Raw genomic sequence first — 25637 nt, 5'->3', positions numbered from 1 at the left:
ACCTGGTTTACTACAGTAATATTCTGGGCATTTCCTTTCTATGTACTTGCCCGTGGTAATAATGCCTCAGACAGTCTTCCCATACTTTATTCTGTTTTGATGGGATTTCAGATAGTGCCGGGTAAAAGTACATGAAGTGCCAACACAATCATTTGAAAAATCACATTTTATGGCCAGTACCAGAGTCTTAATTAAGAAGATCTCAGCAACTAGAAACAGATGTAAATAATTTCTGAGAGAGCTCTTCAGTACAGGCAGTATTCAGCTAAGCCGAATCATCAAGGAGATTATTTTACCTGCAATATTTGACACAGATATTTCACACAGAGGCTCTCAGAGGCCTTCATATATTCATATACACCACATATTCATACACACATAGGCACAACTATTGCAAAGACTAATCACCCAAAGGACAGCGAGCAAGAATTACCCGGTCATGGCAGCAAGCACTTTATGTGATGAGGGCTGAGCAGTGAGGGGGGAAACTAGCTTGGGGGGAAAAAAAAAAAATCAAACTGGCACCTAAAGATATTCCGAAGGAATAGGGAAATAGAGAAGTCCTGGGCACTTAAATAACCAGTCTTGAAGGACTCTCTAGAAGGGACTCTGCAGCTGAAATCCTTTGAGGAGGAAGAAGCTACTCTAATTATAATGACCTTATATACTCACTTATAACTGACTCCACAAACCATACTGATGCTTGAACAAACAAGCCTATCCCTAATTAGATGTGTTAATGCAGAAAGAAAGTATGGCGTTGCACATCGTGCAGGATGACAGAAGTCTACAGTACATAGGAAAAGCACTATCTTCTGTCTTTATAAAACAATGAGAACATGAGAATATTCCCAACAGGACACACTTGGTACTTGCCAGAATAGTTAATAACGTACAGGTAGGATTATATATCCCTTTGGACAATTGGTCTACAATGAAGCATGGAAACGTGGAGTATTCTTCAAATACCCTGGGAATGCTAAAAACCAAGTCCTCCCAAAAGACATAGCTTCCTTCACATAAAAACCCTTCCTCATTTTTGTTTTTGCTTTTTAACTTGCAGGCAAAACAAGTCACATACTGACACATTTTTCAGTGGCCCAGAAAAACAAGCATCTCTGAATTAAACCGGTACACTAAGCTATGACTTAGTGAGGAGCCAGTGTCCTTATGCTTCTAGAAACACTTCTGTAAAGACTGTAACCTCTGGCAGAGAGGCATAGTATAAAACTGAAAGCAGTAATGCCTTAAATTGCTTTCCCACAAGCCACCTTCATCCCTTAATTAACTCTTCATCTTGCATTCTGACTTAAACTGTCAGGGTGCTCTGGAGCTCATTCAGAGGCTACCTTCACACAGGACCTTTGCTACATGACATTTCCTCTCTAAGTGTCACTTTGTCAGAGACTAACTCAAGAGTTTAACAGAAAGGAAGTTGTAAAATACTGTGGGGAGAGCACAGCAGAGGTATTGCTTAGAGAAGCTCAGAGATCTTTACCCCGTCACCGAAAAACACTCTTCTACAAAGTTGCAGTTTCTACGTTAAACCATGAACTACAGTCCAGAAACAGCGCAACAGATGGAGTTATTGGAAGAAACATTCACCTAAATTAAATTTAGAGAGCTTGTGGTCAGAGCAGCATCTCAAATCATTACATTTCCTTCAGAATTACAGTTCTCTGTTTTCTTGTAAAAGCCGAGGACACTGTTGCTGCCAGGGAGTTCCAGCCGCTGGGCTGTAACTTCGCTTGGAAACTTGGGCTCAGTCAGTTACCGCACAGAGCAGGCTGACGAGCTGCCCTCCGCTGAACGCTGACTCCGGAGCTGGTGACTGCGCTCGGGGGGCTACCCGGGGCACCGGGAACTTTTATCCCCCAAAGGGATAGCCCCTGGCACCGGCCAGGCAGGAGTAACCGCTCCGAGAGCTCCAGTCGGGATCAATCAGCTGGTCGCCACTCGAGGGCAGCATTTCAGTAAAAAAACTCCTGGGAACAGAAATGAAGGACACCAAACTGCTGGACTGTTCTAGCTCACCGTGAAGATCTTGTCTGAAGGTTGATCTCAAAGCTTTCTCTATCTATGGAAGCAGGGTGGCAATATCAGCAGAGTACTGAAGTGTACGCAGTGAAGGAATAAGCGGTCAATACCAGATAAATAAGAGCAGAGACTGTATGGCCACTTGAGTTTGCATATGTCTTAGCTACAGGAAGGAAAGGCAGATGCACCCACACCCTAGTCTCCCACCCTCCTCCCCAGTGGAAACAATTTACTTGAGAGAGGGAAAAAGTTAGTTTTCACTCAGATCAGTCAACTGCCTTCTACCAGATCACAGAAAGTTGTTGTACAATTGTGACTTGAAAAGCTAAGGAACAGCACCCAGAAACTATCAGGATACAAAACAATGACCCATTTGGTCCATCATCACCTTCTCACTTCCAATAACCCCCACTGCAATACTACTAACGCCAACTGCCCCAAGTGAGAAGCCTGTAACAAAAAGCATGAATGCTGCTGTCACAGGCCAAAAACATACTCCAGTTTTGGACACTGAATGACAACATGAGCTACAAGGCCAATTAGGCCAAATTAAAATCTTCCCGCAGGAAGAAAATATACACTAGTAAACATCCTGGAAGGCAAAGAGAGCTCTTGGAATAGAAACTTGCTACACAGCTTCAAATGCACCCTTGTCACTGTTTTGTCTTCCTATTCAAAGAGTAGCTTTCCTTCTTACCAGTGACAGGCTGCTCTCAGAGGAACATCACACGGGCCACCACCTTCAGGCCTGGGGAAGCTGCAATCTGAGGCATCCTCTGCACTCAGTGAAGACAGGTAATTTCGAAAGTGAGTCACAGCAAAAACCTGATCTGAGTTGCTCTTTCCAAGGCAAGATTAAACTTTGTTTTTCCTTGAAAGAAAATATTCACAAACAGAACCCCCTCCCCCTTATTTTCAACTGCTACTCTTTCTAAGCTATTTCCTCCAGACACATGTATACCCTGCAGGCATACATTGCAAGAGTAAGCATCTCTTTGCTTCTCCTAGCTCTTCTTTCAAGTGGGCTGGGCTATCTGCAGGCAGCTGAAGATTTACAGCTTGAATTTCAAAGTTAGTTACACTCTTAATGACCTAAGTGACTCCACAGATTGAAGCAGACTGGAGTCTATAGGACAGACCAAGTCTACTGGCAGTTCAGATTCTGTCTGAGACTACTTCAACTCCATAGCTGAAGCCAGATCCAACCTGAAGAAGGAGAAAGGGCAACAAAAAGAGGGAAATGTAGGATGAGGATGGACCGTTAAGAGAAATAGGGTCAATGAGCAGGCATAGGGGAGAATAAATATAGTTTAGTAGGTAGCACATGGAGATGAAAAGCTTGATATTCTGATCTGGATTTTTGCATGTCTGCTGACTTCATTCATGTTCTTGGGGAATTCCTGGACAGCTTCTTTGGATTCCCTGATGCAGCAGTTTGAGGTACACTTTGATAAAGGACAGACCTCTTTGAAATTACTAGTTGATTGCTGTGGTACTGAACCCTAAGATTGAGGGAAGGGTTAAAAGGGCTGTTTGATTATTTTTTTTTTTTAAAGTCTTCCTGAGCTAAAAGAAATCTAAAGGCATGTATAAAATAAACAAGTTATTCTTGACCTGTTAGAACAGGTTATACAAAATTGTTGGTAAAAATAAGCTTAAAAAAGGAATTGTAATACCATATATAAGTAAAGCAGTCTTTTCTTCTGTGGTTCTTCACTTAATTAAGAAAGCTCCCTTTGGTTCTAGACAGAGCTGTGACTGGAACTAGACAGAGCTGTGACTGGAACTACTTTGGCAAAGTGAGGTGCATAATGACACTTCAAAGAAAAAAACACCCACTGACAAATGAATATTGAATTTATTTATTTTTTTAATATCTGTATGAATAAACCATTTCTAGTGGTGAATCACCTGTTTACATATTTTCCAAAAAAATATTCTCCAACCAAAAATGCTAAGAGTGAAAAAGCCACTCACAGACAAGTAATGGAGTGAAGACAAGACACTTTCTTATTACCATCCCTCTGGCTGTTTTGCACAGCTCTCCCACATGACAGAGCTGTCTTTCTTATGCTCATTGTTGGGTTTACACATCAGTGGAGGTGCCATTAACTATCATATTATATCCAGTTTTATTGTATTCATTGCTTTTTTAATTAAAAGAGGCTAAAGCAGGGGTTAATGGCACCGAATTTGAATTCAGCAGGGAAAGGAAGACATTATTGTTAACTTGGCACCAGAAGGCTCAGCAGTGATGGCAGAGTGGGATAATGGTGAGGATCCTGCATACAGAGGCCTTAGCTGGGGTGCAGGTGCATGTGAACAGAGGAAGCTTATGGGAAGCAGCAGTTAGCATGGACAGGTGAGGCAGTGTGAATAAAAACATACAGAAGCTAAATTAAAAATGTGTTGAAACTCAGAAGTATTCTGCAATGACTAATATTCCAATGCAATATGCAAGAACTGATTTTGACATTAATTTCACTCTGGAAACTGAAATCAAATATGGTATCATGAGGTCCAGTGATAAAGGAATCACTCAAAAAGTTGTCTGTTCTTCACTCATGTTTACTTCCATGTTTTCAGCACTTTATTTTTGGTGTCCCTCTCTGCACTCCTCCCCTTCCGAAATGAGCATGACGTGCTGCCATCATCTCGCAGCAGGTTTTACATGGCCAACAACAGGTAAGCAACATGAGCCATCTTGGAAGGTAAAAGGTATGTTGCCAGTATCTCCTGTCACTAATACGCTGGCTAAACAGTTGTGCTGGTTTTGGCTGGGATAGTGTTAATTTTCTTTCTAGTAGCTGGTATAGTGCTGTGTTTTGGATTTAGGATGAGAATCATGTTGATAACACACTGATGTTTTCAGTTCTTGCTAAGCAGCGTTTATAGTAAATCAAGGACTTCTCAGCTTCTCATACTGCCCTGCCAGCAGAGGCTGGGGGTGCACAAGAAGTTGGGAGGGGACACAGCTGGGACAGCTGACCCCAACTGACCAAAGGGATATTCCAGACCATATGACGTCATGCTGAGCATATAAAGCTGGGGGAAGAAGAAGGAAGGAGGGACGTTCGGAGTGATGGCGTTCGTCTTCCCAAGTAACCGTTAACACATGATGGAGCCCCGCTTTCCTGGAGATGGCTGAACACCTGCCTGCCAATGGGAAGTGGTGAATGAATTCCTTGTTTTGCTTTGCTTGCGTGCGCGGCTTTTGCTTTACTTCTTAAACTCTTTATCTCAACCCACAAGTTTTACTTTTTTGTCTGATTCTCTCCCCCATCCCACTGGCGGCGGGGCGAGCGAGGAGTGAGTGAGCGGCTCTGTGGTGCTTAGTTGCTGGCTGGGGTTAAAACACAACAGTGTAAAAGGGACCATGCTATTGAGGCATTATGAAGTTAGTCAGTATGTATCCATCTGCTAGGTATAATTTGAGGTTGCACACATCATCAGCAAGGCATGAATATGAGGAAGGCTATAGCCTGACATTTTAGTTGTTAACTGAATACATTTAACCCAGAAGTCATTGAAGGACAGCAGATACTGTCCCAGGGTACCTTCCTAACAATTGCTTCTTAGTGTAGAACAGCATTTTATGTGGTTTATGATGTTAGTGGATATATATGCTGCTGCTCCAAATGTTTCCTCCTTCTGTACTGTTGACTTCACTGCCGATAACTTATTAACCAGAGCTGTAAACAGTTTGATTTCAAGGATTTTATGACTTATAGGAAAAGCTGACAAACAATAAAAAGGCTAAAAAATGATCTGAGCAAAAAGAGAGCCTGAAGGCCAGAGGCTTTCCCTGAAAAGCCGCTGGACAGCTTGTCCCACACTCCTCCAAAGCAGTGTCAGCAGTAACTCCTTGCCTGCCAAGTCCCCTGTGCTGTGCTGGGTACTGCCTTCTGGCCCCATGACCCAAGGTCTAACACAGCCATGGATGGTCCCCTCTCAAATGCAGATGTGCAAAACATGGTGATTCCATCTTGCGTGTTCAGCCCACCTATTTTCAGTGGAAACAACTATGAATTGCCCGAGAACTCCCTGCCCTTTCAGCATGCACAGGTACAAAACAAATCAGTCAAAAGGTGTAGCTAGGAAAAAGAGGCTGATTAGTATCATCATTTTCCAGCAGATCACACTAAAAACCACACAGTTGGAGGAAACAGAACACATCTGTGATAGCACAAGCCAGCCCTCGCCATGGGACCCAAACCACTTGCACCCTTTCCTCTGCAAGATTGCTCCTACCAGCATGGGAGTTTCAACGCTCGCATTACTAAGTAGCAGGTGATGTATAAGTAAAGCTAGAGGCAATGAAGAATGGATAATCATGCACTACAATGCAGCTTAGAAAGATATTCAGCCTCTGCAAATGGTAAGGAAGGGGAATAAATAAAACTTCACTGGCCCTTTATACAAAGCCAAAAAAGCTCTGAGAATGCAAACCCACAGCACATGATATTACAACACTGTCTTGTAACCTTATTACAGAAACCCACAGTAACCCCTGCTAAGAGTGTTAAATATTAATAATGGCTCACAGCTGCTACCGCTACATAATGGGCTTATTTTGATGAGGAATATGTGCACAGCTTAAGTAATGTGCATCAGTTCATATGAACCTACTTTCCTTTTGAAATTCATGCAAGACCCTCTCTCCTTGCTGCAATTAATTGCAGAACCCAGGGCTATTATACTTAAAAGGCAGGATTTGTCTCTGATCTTTGTCCTACATTACATCTTTTTTTTTTGTCAGAGGTTGCAACATGAGCAGAGGTGGACAGCATAGCTTGATACACCACTCCTTACCAGGGGGTAGCCTTCTTTTTGTCTATTCTGTCCTAATTACTGTGAATCTGCCCACACATATAGCCCACAAGGATAGTTTTTTATTGTTTCTGAAATTAAAACATCCCTGTCCTACATCAGTACAACTATTATAAATGGTAATGTCCCTGGCTTGCATCATCATAAACATCAAAGTTAGGAAATGCTCACTGTTTCATTTAATCCTTTACTAAGTAAATTTGGGTTTCTTTACTGACAAAGTAGCTGATAAATATCTGATCATTAACAAAATGATAACCTAGCTAGAAGGCATTCTCTTCTCTACTTACTTTGCCATTAAATCATATGGGTCACCTTAGCTAGACTCAGTTGATACTGATCTCTTTTAGAAGACTGCTGACTTTACTCTGTTGACCTATATAATATTTAAAATAAATCAAGACCACTGTGCACTTACTGATCTAGATATGGATGATTTTCAATGATAAAATGTCAGCTAAGTAATCAATACTAACTGGAAGTCAATGGACTGCATAGACTTAAATAATGTTGGTTATTTAGAAAATTTATTGTGAAGCTCTAGTGAAAAGAAAACTCTTATCCTCGAACAAATTCAGAAAGAAGAGGCAGTGAGAGTTTCTAAACGAAATGATTCATTAGAATTACCTTTAACTACTGCTGCATGAGTAAATAGTGTAATATTAGCTCCCATATATCTTTTCTGTCCTTATCCAATTCCTGTATAAGGATTTTAAATAAGAATGCAAAGCTAGCATTATCTACATCCAAACACGTCCCTGAGGAAAAAAAAAAAAACGCAGAAAGGGGTTTCCCCTTCTTCAGACTCAGATCTAAGGAACCCTTAGGTCAGGCAAACACTCCACAATGCTTAGTTGAGGTCTCTGAAATTAAAGCTTTCATTTTTAAAAGTATGCTTCTAGCTGCTATAGTTGCAGCAATAACCTCCCAAACGTGAAATGAGTAACGACGTCTGCAGCCAGCCTTGGAACAATGACTCAGAGGAGCGAACTCCTCTGTCGCACGTAAGTCTGATGAGAGTGTCAAGTCCAATCCCCAGTTACGTGCCTTCAATGCTAGCACTACCTAAAGAATTACTGATTTTAATGCAAAAAAACAGGTTTGGGCAAGTACAGCTCCTTGGAACTGGAAGCTACTGTGGGGAAAGAAGTCACAGAAGCAGTAATGAGGAAACAGGAAAGACAGAAGAGAACAGGGAGGAAGGAAGTGGAGTCGGTAGTGCCAAGAGACTCCCTTGCTGAACAGAGAACATCGTGATCAGGCAGTAAACCAACAAATTAGAACTAATTGCCATACAGCCACTGTCCATCAGGAAATACCCAGCTATGTCAATAAGCTGCTGATTCAGAGATCAGGAGGGAGAAATTGGTATGAGGAAGTGAGAATCCCAAAGCTATAGCAGGGACTCTTTCTAATGTGGCAAGTTTGACATCCCTACATTGAACAATGGCACCTTTAGGGGTGGGTAACCAGTGCAAACCATTCCTTCCTGCAGCCTGCCAGAGGAGCTTGTTCGCGTGTCTGGAGTCAGACACAGGGCAACCCAACAACAGGCGGCGGAGGCACAATGCCGATTTGCACCACAGTGCTGACTCAAGCCCCGGTTAGTCTGACATTGTGAAGCAAGTGAGCTCCAACTTCTACCAAGGTCAGACAGCGGTCTGACAACTAACAGCCTCTCAGGGCCTCTCATCTTAAAGCCAGGAAACCCTAGGCAAGCTAGCATTTCCCTTAGCTTTCACAAGACCATAGACCAGCCCGTAAAGATATTTCAGTGGCATGGATGCCACATTCTCACTGCTAACACAATTTTCTTCCATAAAAATGAAGTCTCATTAGCAAGACACTTCTAGTTTCTTCTGTAACTCATTTTGAATGCATATTAAAAATGCAGGTAAAAATGGGTTACCTAATTTAAGCTCTGGCTCAAATTTTTAACTCAATTTTTTGTTTGGAGGATATTCACTTTATGTAGAGAAACAGCAGACAGCTAATCAGATCAAGTATCTTGGCAATATCCCAGATCCAAACGTTCCTCTGGCTATAATAAAGATTTGGGGGTAAGAAACACACATCTCCACAAATTGCTGATGCAAAGAAAAGACAATCCAGCAATCCCAGAAGAAAAAAACTCATACATATCCTTGAAAAGGTTTATTACTAAAATAAAGCTTTCAACATTAATATATCTGTGGTATCTTTATACTAATGCAAGGGATGCTTCTGCTGTTCTCATAGTTGTGACAGCTGATTTAAAGTGTATTGCACACACTTCGCATATAAATTGAGTTTAAGATAATATTAGAGGGAATAATACTGTCTAATATTAGTGTGCCTGTCAAACACATTTTCAAACTAATTGATATTGCATGTTCAGCTCATTGTATCAGTAATGTTAAACAACACTTCCATTTTATTGAACTGCAGCTCTCCTTTACTAAAAGCCACTTTAGTTGAAGCAAATGGTCTGAGTAATTCCAGCTCTAGGCAGGCATCCAGATGTTTGTAATTTCCAATGATCAGCTGTAAGAGGCTGAAGCTGAGCCATGACTCCACACTGCACACACAGTAGACATTTTTAATAAATGCTGACCTGCAGTTCAGCTCTTTTGCTAGGTGGTCATGGCTGAATTGCTGATGCAGCTCAGCAGATCAAGTTGTTTCACAAAGAATTGAAAGCACAGAGATGTCACAATTTGGTGCTTTCTTTCTATAGCTGGTGTAAACTCAATTGGATATCCCCAGGGGAGCCTCCAACTTTCCAAATATATTGTAGACTGCAGAAAAATTAAAGTGAACCCTTTCTTGCCATCTGTTTATATAATCTCTTGTACTGCCATGATCTATCTGCACATTGCCTACAGTTCCTCTGTTTGGATACTCTAGGAGTGTCACATTGGCTCCTCACATGTGTTGGTGGGGTTCTGATGTGTCATTCCTTATCAGTAACTTGTGCATCTTGCAGGGCAGCTTTTATATTTTCTTAATATATGCCTGGAAACTTGTAGCCAGATTAGCAACATTTGTCAGATCTGCCTTGATTTTTGTACTGTATTCCTCAGAGCGATTCCATGAGCTACCCACTGAACATAATTAATCCAAACCCCACAACTAGATATTATGTTAGTTGATGCATTTCATTCTTCCAAATAATTATGTGAATACATACTGGGCTGAGGAATGCTGAGGTTATCACATGCATGGTTTTTTTTGCTTAAGTTTAAGCTAGAGGTCTATCTTTCTAGGACTTCCCAGAAAAAAAAAAAAAAAATTACCACCACACTAGGCATTTGTCATGCATACACCACTTCCCCGAATCCTGGTGTGGTTGAGGTTGGAATTGACCTTTGGAGGGCATCTTGTCCAATATCCCTGCTTAAGCACAGTCACCTAGAGGAGGCTGGCCCAGAAACTTCTTGGTATTTTGGTACATATTGTACTTTGGTACATATTGTACCTGTACAGGATGCACACGTGTATGCCATCCCTATGTATGACACAGTTTTAGAAAGCCCCAGTTCAGCTTTCAAAAAAAGTCTATACACAGGTTTCTTGGCAAGAAGTAGTCACTTAAAATACTGTTACTAATTTTAAAATAACACTGATATTCTAAGATGTAAGTTACTAGTTGGGAAATCTACAATTTTTTCCTCAAGTGGCTTTTCCCACTTCTTACTGGTCTAATAAATCTGGCGTAATTACTACACTGCTGTATTTGTGCACTTAGGCCCAAATCATTCCTTTTTACACTCTCTTTACTGGTCAGTCTCAAAGACAAACTGTGCATTACTGAGACTCCAGCTGGCAGACTGGTTGAAGTCTGAAGAGCCACCAGTACTCTGCGCTTGCTCCTCCATATCTGGTGAAAGAGGAATTGGAAGCCTCTACAGCGATGCGATTTTGGGACCCAGCACAAGGACACGCATCCCTGTTTCTTGGTACGTGACTAATAAATCCCCATGGACAGATGACACTCCCGTTGATAGCGTACTTCTATACATACTGTATGGTATGTCTATAAATATTTTGATGGTTTTCATATTTTGTACCAGCCGTGGAAACTAGTTTGCTGCTAGGTGACTATAAAAGTGAGATTAGGTAAATAATTATTAGAAATCTTATACTAACACTATGATTGAAACAATAGACAAAAGTATAGCCAAGCAATTAACTTGTAAAGGTAGTTACTCGTAAGTTTTGCAGTTCTTTGCTCGTATGACTAGATGTTGCTGTACGCTAGATGAGAACAATGTTGAGACTGACCACGTGATTGAAACTGCATCAAGCTTCAAGATCAAAGAACAAGGACAAGAATAAAGACTTCGAGGACAGCCAACAAGAACCTCAAATGGGTCGGTGGTCGCAAAAGCAGCCCTTCGACTCAAATGGATCCTTCATTGCACATGATCGGATGTAGGCAGTACTATGATAATCAGTTATAACCATTTTTATGTCTACGTATACTAATCTGATTAATATGCAATCAGTTATTCACTATAACCTGTTTGTGCTAAAGCTGTGGTATGCGCCCTAGGTGGAACTATCCCCCGTGCATCCAGCGCTGCAATAAAGAATGCCGGCTTTCTAAAACTCCAAAACGAGTTTCTTCGACTGGCTTTTCGGTATCACCGTGTTTAGCAGGTCTCCCCCTGCTCTGCACTCCCAGCCCTGCAGGCAGGGCCTCGGGGCCCCGGCTGCACCACCCAGGCAGGGCTGGCTTCTGCAGAAGAACGGGGCAGAGGCCCACGGCCCACGGGGAGGCCACGCCACAGAGCGAGGCGCGTGGAACAAGAGCACCCCTTCGCTCGGTAATTTTTTTCCCAGGAAAACGCGGATTCTTTGTCAGCTGGCATACGAGCGGAAGGCACGAAACTGCCGCTCGGGCCTGCGGGCGCCGCTTCCGGCCCGCGACTGCGCAGCCGCGGCGTCAGGCCGCCATTGGGCATGCGCGCTGCCCCCGCGCCTGCGGCCTCTCCCGCTGCCGGCGCAGGCGCGGCGGGCCTGCCGCCAGCCGAGCCGGAGCCTCCGCTGTTGCCGTCGCCGCCGCCGCCGCCGGCGGGCGGGCGGTGCCTGAGGGGGCGGGGGCGGCGCGCCATGCCCCGGGGGGCGACGGCGGAGCCGGCGCCGAGCCGCGGTCGCTGAGGCGCGGCGGGAGCATGGCCGAGTCGCTGCGGGAGGAGCCGCCGGGCGGGCCGGAGTCGGAGGCCGAGCTGTCGCAGCGGCTGGCCCGCACCAAGGCCCGCTCGTACGGCAGCACGGCGAGCGTGGCGGCGCCGCTGGCCGAGCGCTACGTGGAGCACCGGCTCAGCGCCGGGGACACGCTGCAGGGCATCGCCCTCAAGTACGGCGTCACGGTAAGGCGAGCGCCGCCGGGGCGGCCCGCCGGCCCGGGCGAACCAGAAGGGCGGCGGGACGAGCCGGGGAGGGACTCGGCCGCGGGGGCCGCAGGGCCGGTAGCGGCGGTTGGCTCCCGTAACAGCGGCGTGCGGTTGCTCGGCCCGGAAAGTAACGCAGCGAAAGGGGAAGAGGCGCTGGGAGCGGACGAGAGCCGAGAGATCACCGCGTGAGGTTGTCCCGTAGAGCATTTCGTACCCATCGCGGGCAGAAGACTCCGTTCCTGCCGTGGATACGGCGCTAGGTTTAGTGTTGGTATTTAGAATGCTGGCAGCCGAATCTTAGGACCTGCCCGGGGGGGGGTCAGCGCCCAGCCCGGGTGGTAAATGGCTGAAGCTCGCACTCTGGCCTTTTGCAGCACAGGCTTGAAAGTGACAAGCGCCGGGTCGGTGGGACTGGCCGGTGGCCTCGGGGGAGGGAGATGCACTTACTCCCACCGAGTAAACCTGTGCTCACATGACAATTCACCGCTACGCTCATTTCAGGTTAAACAAAACCAATGTAATTAAACTTATCTTGAAAAGAATCATTATTTTGAGGTGGTCGCACAGGCCGTGACAAGAAGAAAGAATTTCTTCTGGTAGCTTCAGGGCTAAAAATTGTTCCATTCTCATCTACCTACCAGTCTAGAGGCGATTTGCAACTGATTTGAAAGTGTTGCTGCTTTTCTGCTCTCTTCCTGTAGAGAAGAAAGTTTACTTCTGTGGAAGATGTTGAAGGGCTTATGCCAGCCTAAGACATGCAGAGTCCAGCAGGGTCTACCAGCAGGCCCTAACACGCTACCATTCCCCACAGAGCAGAGCTCACCTGCCCTACCTTCATTCCAGGTCATTTGGGGCCCAGCAAGCTACCAACTGACATACCTATATGCAGCTTCAGTAGTCCAAGCATGCAAAATTGCTTGGGGCCAAGCAGCTGATGAGCATAGCTAACAGCATGGTATTAGTACACAGTCAATGTCACTTTAACATCAGCTGCAAAGAGCACCTTCCAGAGTTGGGCTCCTTCCAGAAGAGGTACAATGCAGTCCCAAATTAATAGTTTCTGGCTGGAATGGGTTTCCTCTCCTTCTCTGGTTCTGAAAGATCTACTAAAGCCCTCCAGCAACTTCAACAGCATTCAGCCTTTGTTGTGAAAAGGGTTAAAAGTCTATTTCTCTTCCCTTAAGAAAGATTAAGCAAGCCACTTTTGACCAAATCTTTTTGGCAATGTGATTAATGGCGTTTTGGATTTACATTGGTCCACATTAAAACAAAGTTGTACTCACTATGGGGGCAAAGCAAAGTGACCCAAGCTGCTCATTGGATTTGTGTGATTTTTTTTTTTTTTGGAAGTGCTTTCCATAATGGATAAAGTCTCTGGCCTGAATGATCTAGCTATGTTGCTCTTCATTCAGAAATGTATTTGCTCACTGCAGTAAGTGAAAAATATACACGGATTACCAAAATAGTAGTTTTCTAGAAAAGAGGCATTTCTAAACACTTTACAACTCCCTTTCAGCTGAAGTTGTGCATCAAAGCTATACAGTCTGAAAAAATAGTTTGAACTTATGAACCATAAAGTTTGTTCATAGTATGAGTTTAATAAGCTTTTGCTGTGCTAATGATGCATTTAAAGTATAAATGCTGGGTTTTTTTAAACATCTCATTTGTTGTTTGATTCAATGTTGCCAGTATTCTGCTTAAGAAACCAGAGCTGCATCATTATAGACTTCAGCTGAGAAAGGTTAAACTGACTTGAAATGTCTCGAAGAGCAATGCCAAGTTAGCTGAAATCAGCCACGGTGTTTCTGCTTTAATAGGTTCCAGCCTAGGGTAGGAACATATGCAAACATGTTTGCTTTTAGCAAAATGAAGAATCTTGTGTGTTCACACAATGACAAGGACTGACTTCCTCAGAACAGTCATTACATTTGCTTCCTGCATCCTGTATATTTGGCTAGAAGTGAGAGTTGCTGTAATGGGAACATCAGAATTATCTTTGGCTGCCATTGCATCCAGTATTACTGTTTTTAGAAGTTTCCCCCTGTGGTTTTCCTCACTGGGAGTTACTTTGCAGCAAGAGACATCCTGTCCAGTGCCTGCCTTGGCATGACATAGCCTAGGCAGTTTAAGATGGAAAAAAATGTTGGGGGGGGGAAGAGAGAGAGATCAGTGTGCTTTGTTTGGCCTCATACTCTGCCCTTCACCCCTCTCCACCAGGTACTGTCTATTAATCTTGTATGGCTTGCGATCATTAGATCTTCCTTTGAACACTGTTGGGTAAATTAACACTGGGAATTAATGTTTAGTATCATATTTATGGTTCAGTTGGAGTGCTGTTTTCCATCACACAAAGGTGTCCCTTTTGAGGGGAGAAGGAAGAGGACTATGTTTCATTGTCAGTAGAAGCAGTTTTGATGGATGAGTTCAGCACCAGTTTATGCATTGGTGCAGCTTCAGTTAAAGTATTAAGAGCAAAGGCTTAAGCACATGCTTTCACTATTATAGGTCTGTAGCTAACAGAAATTAGTCCAGTTTTCCTAGCACTAAGAAAACTAGCGTTAAGTCCTGCTCTCTATACACCTATGAGTGTATGGAGTCATACTGAGTTGTAGAAGGAGCAGTATATATTACACATATCAAGTAACCTGCTCAAGGCTGAGGGATGTTCATTTTTGAACCAAGTATTTCCCATTTGATTGTTACTCAGTGCAGAGGTGCACAGTCTTCCAAATGCCACAAGATGGTATTTAAAAAGATATTTTAGGAAGAAATAACCAGAGGTAGAGTTACAGTGAAGTAGCATAGAGAACAGCAGTACAGTGCATTATTTATCAGCTATTGAAACATCACCTTCCGACTCCCCTGTCGCAGAGATCTCAGTTGTCAGCTTTTATATTGTATTTTAAGAGAAAGGCTCCAGCTAGCATTTTAAACATTTTTTTGATAGCCATCAGACAACTTTTAGACATTTTGACAATTGACATTTAAACTAGCATCTCATGGCTGTTACAGGTCTCATTACTAAGTCAGGTGAAGCTTCCTGTATGCCCTTCAGATGTTACTCAGCTTGGGATAGAACTTAAAGATACACTGTATACTGTGTAAGGCTAACTAAAAGTAGTTTCCAGGCTTCAGGAACTGGAAGAGTAATGAGCTTCTCTTACTTGAAGTAGTAGCTCACTATCTGACACTGGATATTAGTTATTCAGCTTTTGAAAGTGATTATTAAATCTAATAATTCCATCATCTTAGCCATCTGCAGCAACAGGTTGGGGTTGTCTTTAAGTGGAGAATACCACTTTTGTGTATTTAATGGCTAGAAATAACTTACTTCTGAGCTTTACTGCACCATTTTCACTACTCTCACTTTTCCAGACACCTAGCCTTTCTAGAGAGAATCTCCAATTTATTTTTACAGAGAAAGATTTCATCAGGCTTCCAGGACCCAAGCAAATGCATCCATATATGACACCAGGTCTATAATGGCACTACAGCAGATACTTTTACCAAACAGTACAGGTCTACATTGCATGCAGGAGTTTATTCCAGTTCTGCAAATGGCCACACAGTCTCACACCTGCACAGAGAAGACAGACTAATATCTCTACTGTTTTCCCTTGGTTTTAGTCAGCTTCCCCTGCTAGTATGTTCAGTGTAAGAAATGCACAGGCATGTTAACCCAGTTATCTGTTAACAATGGTCTTTCGTTTGCAATTGGGAAGGACTCCAAGTAGTGTCAGAGCAAAGTGTAAAGAGTTTAAGACTGACAGGCATAAGATGGTAGAGCAATTTTTTCATCATCTGAGTGCTGAAGATACTTCAGACTTTGAAGTAGTGAGTGGCTAGTGCTTAGAGTGCTCAGCTTTTTCTGGGCGAATATACTAGCAGTAAGACTCCTATTATTACAAGACTTACAGTCTTTATGCTTACTCAGTTTAGCTCCATTTAGTTTAATAAAAACGAGTAACACTTCTAATGCAGACAAGAGGTATTTTAAGTTCTCTTTATGCTTGTTTTCAAGCAGGTTTTATTTAGAGTGCATTTATCATTGCAGTACTGTAGTGATTAGGGATTTCTGGTTATTGCAATCACCAGGGGACCAGTATGGTCATTTTTCTTTCACTTAAGACTCTTTCTAATGAAATCATGAGTTTAGGTTATAACTAAAGCTTAAAGTCACATAATCACGGATACTGATTTCCGTGCTGTTTTTAAAGCTTGCAATTGAGAAATAGGAAGCTAGTTTATCTGTTATTGACTTGGAAGGGAAATTCTGATGAGTGAGAACTTAACATTCTTAGTAGGGAGATAGTATAAACATTTACTGGGAGCTTTTCTTCACCTGTAAAGCAATGGAATTTAGAATAGCTCCTCAGGTTAAGTACAGAACAAGTAGAGCTTTATGCATTAGTAAGCTGAGAAAAATGGGGTTGTCTTCTTGCTTCTGTCATAAGATTGTCTGTACTGAGAAGTAGGTTGTAAGAAGTACTTTGGGTGAAAGTTGCACTAAAAGTATTCAACAGTTATGTGGTGGCTGTTACCATGCATTATTACATACATGAGGTTGCTGTTGATCATGCTGTAGATTCAGTTTACTGGACAAATGCAGCCACTAGTCAATGCAGCTGCATTACAAAGCGTTTAAGAGTCCCCCATTCTTTTCACTGCCTGACTTCTCAATGAAAATCAGGACTTCATTTGAAGTCTGAATTTGTTACATCAGCTAGGGGCGAAAATGCTATGGGTGAGGCATATAGCGCTCTTCCAAGACTTGTGGTACTCACTGTTCATAATGAGTATGTCCTAGAATGCTCAAGGTAACTTTGTCACCCCTTGTTTGTATTATGCATGCTTTTTACCAGAGAGTTCACCTACAGCAGCTGCTAGCAGTTCTGAGCCTTACTCTAACATAAAACCAATCAACAGCATTTCTGCAATAGAATTTTTATTCTTTGGCAAGTTATTCATGTGAGCCTGTGTAGAGATTGGAAGACTGTTAAAAAAAAAAAAAAGCATCTTTAGGTAGTGCAAGACTTTAGAAAGTCCAATATTTTGGAGTCAAGTCTACATAAAAGGAAAAAGCTAGGGTGTTGAGTTAACAAGGCTAAGACAGAACATACACTCTGAAATCACTTTGCAAAAAAAAAACCAAAAAACAAGCACAAAACCTTTCCTGAAGTCATTGCTGCTACAAAGAAAGCATAGATTTAATGTAACTAAAGGTTACTGTACTGTTGCAGAAAGTTAGTACTTTATACTTTGCCAAAACTTAATAACTTACATTTTTCCTATCTTTTTCAGATGGAACAAATAAAGAGGGCAAATAAACTGTTCACTAATGACTGTATATTTCTGAGAAAAACCCTGAATATTCCTGTTATATCAGAGAAACCATTACTGTTCAATGGACTTAATTCACTGGAGTCTCCTGAGAATGAAACTGTTGACAGCTCCCCTTCTTGTGATGAAGGACTAGTGACAGTTCAGGAAGAAAGTAGTTCTTCTCCCAGTCCTCAAGAGCCTGACAATCAGCCTGCTGCACCAGAAGAACTATCTGCCAGAGATTTCCTACAGAGATTGGACTTGCAGATTAAGTTATCCAAACAAGCAGCCAGAAAACTGAAAGATGACAATGTCAGGTAAATGCCGCTTTTAGTATTAAGCATCTTAATCTCATCCTGAAGGCTTTCTACTCTAAGATGAATCCTCTTTGTGGGGTATCTCAGACAGCATCTGTAGTTTTAATTTGTTAACAGCAAGTCTGCTATTATCATGCATCAGATACATTCAGAGCATACTATTAGCAGATGCCTTGATATGACAGTTATAAGGCTGCCTCACAATACATTGTTTATAGAATAGCAATAATATTCCATGAAAGCTAGAAGGCCAGTATTCTCCAAGATGTCTTGCTGTGTAAGTGGGCAATTATTTAAGCAAACCCATAATTTTCAGTAGAGTACTAAGCCAAGGCCTATGTGGAAGCTGATTGTGTACAGCAAGGCACAATTACATTTTTCTTCTGTCCCAGATTGCCTCATAATTGGGTAAATATTCTCAGCAGTTTCAGTTAAGCTATTCTATCTCCTTTCCCTGTGCAGTCCCTCCCTTTGTGGATCCACCTATATAGACTTCTGTCTTTTCTTCAGTATTTCTTCTACAGCCGGGAGCTCCCACACACTTTGCTCGTAGAAATAGCAGTACCTTTTGACCTCTCTGCCACAGTGATTATCCCTTCACATATGTAGGCATCCCATGGAGAGTACAGAAAGACTTAGAGTGAGAATGGACTTCAGTAGTGTTTGTTTTCGCATGCCCTTGGGACAAGCTTCCTCAGCTTGTTCACAAGCAGTCTCTCGGGCTGGTTGTCTGGCCTGTTTATTCTCTGCAGAAATTGCCTCAGTGGATGATGCTGAGGTGGCCTTTCTCATGACAATAAAAGGTATGACTGCAGGGGACTGGTATTGCTTCTCTCACCAGAGGGCTGGAGAGAGGTTATGCCTGCAGATGTGTACTTTGCTTTTGCAAATTTGTTTAATGCAAAACTCCTTCCATCATCCTGGCTCACTTAACATACTCTGATTTTGAGTGCAAGCAACATACTTTTCATGTTACGAAGAAACTAACCTTTCAGGGCCAAATCTATTGAGCATAGAGTCCCGCTATTTCTTTAAGAAGTTAAGGGATTATTTCAGCAACTTAAAAACTTTATTCAATAGACAAAAATTTGAGGGGGAGCAGTATCTTGCATTTAGCAGTTGGACAAGCCTCATTTGGAGAGAGACCCTGTAAGACAGCTTAAGGTCATTCATTACCTGTTGCACTCCACATGGAACTCTCCATTGCCAGAAGGACATTGGTTTAGAGTTACAGTCTCAGGGAAGGCTGGAATGCTTTCACATCTTGTTAACACACTTGTCAATTATTTTCTTTTGAATTCATTACATGAAAGAGGAAAAATAGCAGCTGGAACTCAGATCCTTCTCTGTTCAAACTCATTCACTTGTATTGTTATATTTGAAACAATGTAGAGTATCTATCAAAATGTGCCGCTGCTGACTCACAGATCATTAGATCTATGTATCTAACACAGCTTAGAGTAGGTGTTGACCCAGCAGTTAAGCTGGGTGACAGGAAACCACAGTCCCTGCCAGAGGAAGACAATTATTTTAACATCCTTTCAACAAAATAGCATGTTAATTTACAGAATGAAATTCACTTAGACCTTGCTGCGCCATGAACAGAGCCAATACAGTGACACCGCACAAATAGTATACTGCTACCACTAATATCCATTTCCTACATTGCTAAGTAACAACTTGTGAAATGAGGGCCTGGTACCAAATTTCCTTCCAAGGAATAGTGGATGCAGGAGGATGAGTTACTTTCCCACCTCCTATTCAGATTTAGCAGGTAATTTTGTTAATTATGCATAGAGCACAGATTTTTATTGGTCATGATGCTACAGGAAGCATGAAGTACAGAGCTGCAGGCTATCTGCTGAGCAGGATGTTATCCAAAGCTTCTGAAGAGCAAAGCTTCCTGTATGTCTGATAAAGTCTTCATAACATCACCTTCCCGTCCTGCCCCAGCTTTCAGTCATGGCTCACAAAAAGCCATCCTTGCTTTATCTTCTCCAACTGCGTTCACCCCTTTACAGTCTGACAGAAGTGCCAAAGGACCAAAGTGAATCTTTACTCCATGCACAGAGCAGGAGTAGAGGGAGACTATTGCCAAAAGCCCTGGAGATACTTTTCAGCTACTATTTCTGGGCCCACACTGGAAGGTGGCAACATTCCTTACTCTGCTCCAGAAGCTCCCCAGGAGGCACCTGTTATCCCTCCTGTGTATACCTTTTTGTCCCTTGCTTGGAGCAGGAGGCCTTGAAAATTGGACAGCCATCATGATGGTCAACCAGCCTCATGAATACACAAACTTCCAATTCTTAGAGTGAAAGCCATTTATGAAATTAAGAGTGCTGTTTCCAGCTACTCTGGCCTTCTGTATTCAGATTGCCTTGTCAAGCCCTGTTTAGAATGGGACATGCACCAACACTGCAGCATACTTAAGTGCCTGTTTGAGGGTAAGAAAGGAACACCTAGAGTTACGTCTACTACCACCAAAAGGGACGTTGGCACTAAGAAAACCGCAAGCAGAAGCAGATTATCAATTCTGGAACTTGAAGAGTCATAACTTCTCATCATACCCGTGAGCCTGATTTGACAGATGGAGAGAATCACAACATCTCCTAAATTGCTTTTTAGTTTGGTCTCCCTTAAAGTTGCCAAGAATGCATGCACATACATGCACTGATTCTGATCAAAGTCTACAGGCAGTTTTGTGGTCAGAAACTGCCTGGTGCTACAAAGACAGCTTAAGGTGGATTACATTGTTTAATCATAACTCTTGAAGTCACCCCTTTAAGTGCTCCGAAAGGAATAAAGTATATTATCTCTAAGGTCACTTTCTTCCCAGCAAAAGCCTCTTGCTGTTAGGTAGAAAAACTGAGGAGGACATAGGTGCAGATTTAGACTAGATATTAAACTTTAATAGCCATGCGAGTAGATGAGCATTAAAGATTATGGAATGTGATCCACTCAGTTTGTGCCAGCTGCTTTTCACTGTTAGAGTTTATGTAAGCATATGGCTAGATCTGTATGTAATACTACTTTTACTAGAGAGTTTCACTGAGCAAGAAATCATTGGTTAATGAATCCCCCAATCAGGCATATTTACTCAAGATGCAGCTTTAGGTGAGCAGCTTAAGGGAGTAAGACCTGTTTTTGTTTTGAGCAATATTTCTATAAGCCAAAAGAAATGTGAAAGTATTGATATAGTAGTTTGTAGCATATGTCACTAACTCACGTATTTGCATATTAGGAAAGAATACCCATTAGGAAAGAATACCCATTATGAGTTTTATCCACACATGGAAGAAAAGCAACTTGTAATAGTTTGAGAAAATGCGGTAGTGCTTCATCTTGCCCGAAGCGTTGTTATGCATGTTCCAGGATGCCGAAACTGAAATTCAGTGATGCTTTTTGTATCAGATAGTTGAACACCACCAGAGGTCTAATGCAAGGTCTTTACAGAGTCCTTAATATTTTAGGGTGGTACTGTGGTAGGCTAGAACACTAGAGCTGTATACTGTGCTTGTGGGACAAGTCACATCCTTCTGCATTTGTGTTTTAGTGACTCATTTTGAAAACCTTATAACCAAATAGAGCCACTCTAATCACTACTGCTTATACGAGCCAATATAATTATCTGGTGTGCAGCGCTGGAACAGAACCATATATTGTCATCTGCTCACTTGCCTTGACCTGAACCTAGGAACGAGTAAGGTGTTCTTATCAGTTTCAAATGCTTCAAATTGAGTTAGTTTGCCCAATAATTGTTCACCATCATTGGCTATCAGCTAAGAAAACATACCTCAACAAAGGAGGCTGCCTGTGAAGAATCTTGTTTTCAAACTTCCAAAAGCTATTAACTCAGGAACTCAGATTGCTGCCTTGTTTAATTGTGGATTCTAGAAGCATCCAAGCATTGGATTCAAGTTTACCTGTTCACACTCAGGTGCACGTGGTCTTACAGAAGTAGTTATTAGCATTTTTTTATTGTGGCCTGATGCATACAACAGCTTGCAGTAGATGTCTTTCAGCTCCTGTAACCTGCTGGGCAAAGTGGCAACAGCAAACAGGAGGAGACAACACTAAGAAGCACTGTAATGCTGTGCTGTTCTTTTCCCTTTGCCTGAAGGAGAATGTTGCAGTGACTTACCACTTTGCTATTTTAAGCATCTTGAAAGTGAAGAAAATTGTTTGGTCATTAAACATACACACGCTGCCGTGTTGTTGCTTGTGGGCCATGGGCCAGAGCTACTACTATGTAATTTCGTTTCATGTAGAGCTTGGCTCCTTTTTAAGCCATCGGAACAGACTTGTACTTGCTATGTACAGTTCTGAAGATCTATGTTAGTAATATTTCCTGGCCATTACCTTGGTTTGGAATAATATGTCGTAGACCTCATCCCATAGCCTAGTACTGCAGCCCGGGACAGAAGGTTAGAAGCTGTTCTTGCCAACCCTTACTGCCAATTACTGCATGCCTGAGCCTTGGTCAGAAATTTGTTTTGCACATTACAGCCAGTCGCTGCTTTGCTTAGGTTCAAGCATAATGACCTACTACATGGTTCTTAAATCCCTGCCACATACAGAAACCCCTGAAATCTGGCTGTGACTCAAGTGCCAGTCTTCTGCCCTCTACTGACAATTGCCAAGTAAAAGTCCATAGTCCAAGCGCATATTTCACAAGGGAAGTGGAGACGAACAGCTTAGACTAGCCATTTTGTAACTTTGAGGTTTGAAGACCTGCTAATATGACATCACTATTTCAACTCTTCCATTCTCCATATTCACCCCTACTATCCACCATAATCAACTGCAGCTAATTTGAGTCCAGTGTTTGGCTGTTGCCGTGTCATGATGGATGTTATTCCTATATTAAGGCTTTCAAGAAGAAGGACTGAAAGGCCGATTCTGACAGCCTCTGATTAGAGGGAAGGTCTTTTTGCCGTAACTCTGCCACATTTTATTCTCCTGAAAGGGGAAACAAAACAAAACTAAGAAATACGAAGTAATATTCAGTGTACAGCATAGAAAGTAAGCTTCTCCCCTACTTGACAGTCTAAACTCCGAAAATACAGAATTTCTCCTTCATCCTCACAAACTGGCAGGAGATCACTATTTGCAACTATGTTCTGGGCATATGTGGCTAGAAACCTCTTGACCCAGAAGGGCATATATCAGAGCTTCAGAATATACTTTTTGAAATACTTGGCTTCAGCCAAGTAGTTATGGTTGAATTTTACAGTCCTGCAGTTCGATCTTACAAGCTTGGTGTGTTGATAGGTTTCAATTCTGAAAAAAGTTTTAAAATGTATTGTCTTGAAACAATTTATAGATCAAAAGTGCTTTAGTGCTTATTCAACTAAACATGAGTTGTTTGCTTCTGTACTTTACTGTCATGCCACGTGTTATGAACAGCCTCTGCAAATTATAGTATTCCATGGCAGTTTTGCAATGCAGAATTGATGATATAAGGAAAGATACTACTTAAATACACACAGATCATCTGTATCTTAAGAATCATGCTTGGTACTGGGTCTGTAGCATCACTAATGTAAATAGATGTAGTATTTGTAAGAAAAGCTAAAATTGGTTTTCTGTACTACTGTAACCACACATCCCTGCAATAACTACCAGTTTCATCCAAAACCTGTTTTTTTGAGGTTTCATTTTTTTTTGACAAGATTGTTTCAAGGCAAAAACCAATATTGTGTCTTTGGTTTAAGAAGATAATTTTGCTGGACTACACAAGAACAGAGAAGGGCTGGGAAAGTGAGTGCAAGTTACTGAGCTGCTTGGTTAGTTTGTAGGGTTCTTTCCTCTGATTCTATTTTGGGGGGTTATGTGAAATTTAAATTGTAGATAAATAATCATGTTTAGAAGCAAGTAGGGAAAAGCCTGCATGATTGGGGTTTGGAATACTATTGAAATATATGGTTTTTAACTTAGACCATTATTAGACTATTTGAATAACTGTACCTTTGTGTGGAGGCACATGCAGTATTAAAACTAACTGGAAATGCTTTGCAGCTCACAGTGTAGCAACTGTTAAGTCTTTCTGCTCTCACCAAAACAGTAAAATTGGCAGCAGCTTTAAGAATAGGCTCTCAGGAACATAATTTTGAAGCTACAGTAGTAGAAAACAATGATCTTTGGAGAATTCATGCTTGAATTAGTACTGGATGCTGCACTGCAATAGGTTTACATAACCACTTTTTTTTTTTTTAAAGGCAATGTTGTCAAGTAAACAGTAGGCAGACTGATTTTTTTCTGAGGATTTTTTAATAGCAACACTACTTTGGTTTATCCAGTCATTGCATTAACAATAGCACTTGTGGGCAACTATTTTCTTGTAAGAAAATCCAAGTGATCAGTCTCAATATTGATTGATGCACAGGAAGTATACATCAAGGAGCCCACTCAAGGAATATCCTTGCAGCATCAAGACAGATGCAGCTACAGCTATGATGGACTGCTCCTGTTCTTGCCTCAGTTGGTCCATCTGCACCCCCTGCCATTCAAAAGGCTGAAACAAACCTACAACTAAGGTTGCTTTTTAAAAAAAAAAAAAAAAATTGACAGCAACAGTACTGGAACTCCAGCATGCCCTCCACTTGTTTATCGTTTGCAGTACTTCTTATTGATCTGGCACTGTAGTGTCAAGAAGAGTTCATTAAACTCTAAATGCATTCTGATGTTGAACTTACATGGCTTTACTTGTTTTCAGCATACTGTTCTCGAAACAACGACAACTCTAGAGATGTGTAATGAACAGTAGTATACTGCAAGTAGTATTCCTGTTAGGCAATGCCAGTCTTGTCTGTTTTGATCCATTAGGAAAATTGTTATCTGCATTTGCATTACAGTTACTGTTGAGACATGGTATGTTCCTGGTCTGATGATTATGATCATTTTCTTTTTAGAGAGGAGGAGAATGAGGAAGGTCCCTATGCAACTTCTTCGTATCACCAGTAGAAGACAGATGTGATGGCCTGAAAACTTTCCATGAAATCAGTTCTTAAAGAACTAAACGGTCAATAATTCAAAACCCAAGTCTTTTGGACTCATCATCTTGATGTACTTAAAACAAGTCACGAATGGGTAATTGCACTGAAATTATGACCTCTTCTGCCTTCCATAGGTTAATGTCCTTATGCTATATCAACAAAGGGTTTAAGCCTTCCAAAACTAGCAATGGCCTTTATACCCCTTCTGTGCAAACTGTAGCATGGTAGCAACAATATATCCTTGAGGTCACCTTTATGCAGGATGTTGATCTTTAGTAAAGATTTTGTAAATACTTGTTAAAGTGAAATTTGTTTTAAGTATTTAAAAATATTAAGTTTGCTTGTAAATGACAAACTATGAAAACAATAGAAATTTACTTATTCTGCAAGCACAGGCAAGTTTGCTGTGGAAGTTTTGTCTACTTCAGAGCTGCAGAATTTGCCTCTGAACTCTGTGTGTGTCTATGTGTGATTATGATATATTCCCAGAAAGGGGAATTCGACTTGTTTTGATGAGTTAAAGCCTTTACGGTTAAACAACTGTTTGCAAATTGGATTTCTGCTAATAAAAGGGAAGAGTTACAGCAAGAGATTTTTCTTTGTGAGATACGACATTGGAATATCAGATGTGTGTTCTTGTGTACAGTTATATATTTTGTGTGGTTTTAATTTAATAAATACAAAAATACCAGTGTGTCTGTTCATAATGAAGTCAGCTTGGTTCTAGTCTGTTTTTTGTGAAGAATGGTTTGTCTAGT

At 41.8% G+C, this 25637-nt stretch overlaps 1 protein-coding gene and 1 long non-coding RNA gene across 4 annotated transcripts; both read left to right on the top strand.

Annotated features, from left to right (window-relative positions):
• The first annotated feature begins 4847 nt into the window (after positions 1–4847).
• LOC128151514 (uncharacterized) lies at positions 4848–11451 on the top strand. Of its 2 annotated transcripts, none has more exons than XR_008238397.1 (3): positions 4848–6415; positions 10634–10805; positions 11091–11136. It is a non-coding gene; the product is annotated as an uncharacterized LOC128151514 (long non-coding RNA). The 2 variants fall into 2 exon arrangements; XR_008238396.1 differs by having other exon boundaries at positions 4849–6415; positions 11108–11451.
• A 414-nt stretch (positions 11452–11865) lies between these two features.
• LYSMD2 (LysM domain containing 2) lies at positions 11866–25590 on the top strand. Of its 2 annotated transcripts, XM_052808196.1 has the most exons (3): positions 11895–12221; positions 17547–17884; positions 24796–25590. In XM_052808196.1, exons 1-3 carry the CDS (start codon positions 12024–12026, stop codon positions 24845–24847), a joined length of 588 nt encoding a protein of 195 aa, XP_052664156.1. In that variant the 5' UTR covers positions 11895–12023; the 3' UTR covers positions 24848–25590. The 2 variants fall into 2 exon arrangements, with proteins under 2 accessions (XP_052664157.1, XP_052664156.1); XM_052808197.1 differs by lacking the exon at positions 17547–17884 and having other exon boundaries at positions 11866–12221.
• The last annotated feature ends 47 nt before the right edge of the window (positions 25591–25637 follow it).

The sequence above is a fragment of the Harpia harpyja genome, chromosome 14, assembly GCF_026419915.1.
Source record: "Harpia harpyja isolate bHarHar1 chromosome 14, bHarHar1 primary haplotype, whole genome shotgun sequence".
NCBI lineage: Eukaryota > Metazoa > Chordata > Aves > Accipitriformes > Accipitridae > Harpia > Harpia harpyja.
Note: the sequence above shows the minus strand (reverse complement) of the source record. Positions and strands in the feature narration are given on the sequence as shown.

Bases quoted from the DNA above. Each gene is read 5' to 3' on its own strand.
- LYSMD2 (XM_052808196.1), top strand. From the start codon at position 12,024: ATGGCCGAGTCGCTGCGGGAGGAGCCGCCGGGCGGGCCGGAGTCGGAG. The intron at 12,222-17,546 runs GTAAGGCGAGCG...TATCTTTTTCAG, and splicing joins CCCTCAAGTACGGCGTCACG to ATGGAACAAATAAAGAGGGC. The intron at 17,885-24,795 runs GTAAATGCCGCT...TTTTCTTTTTAG, and splicing joins CTGAAAGATGACAATGTCAG to AGAGGAGGAGAATGAGGAAG.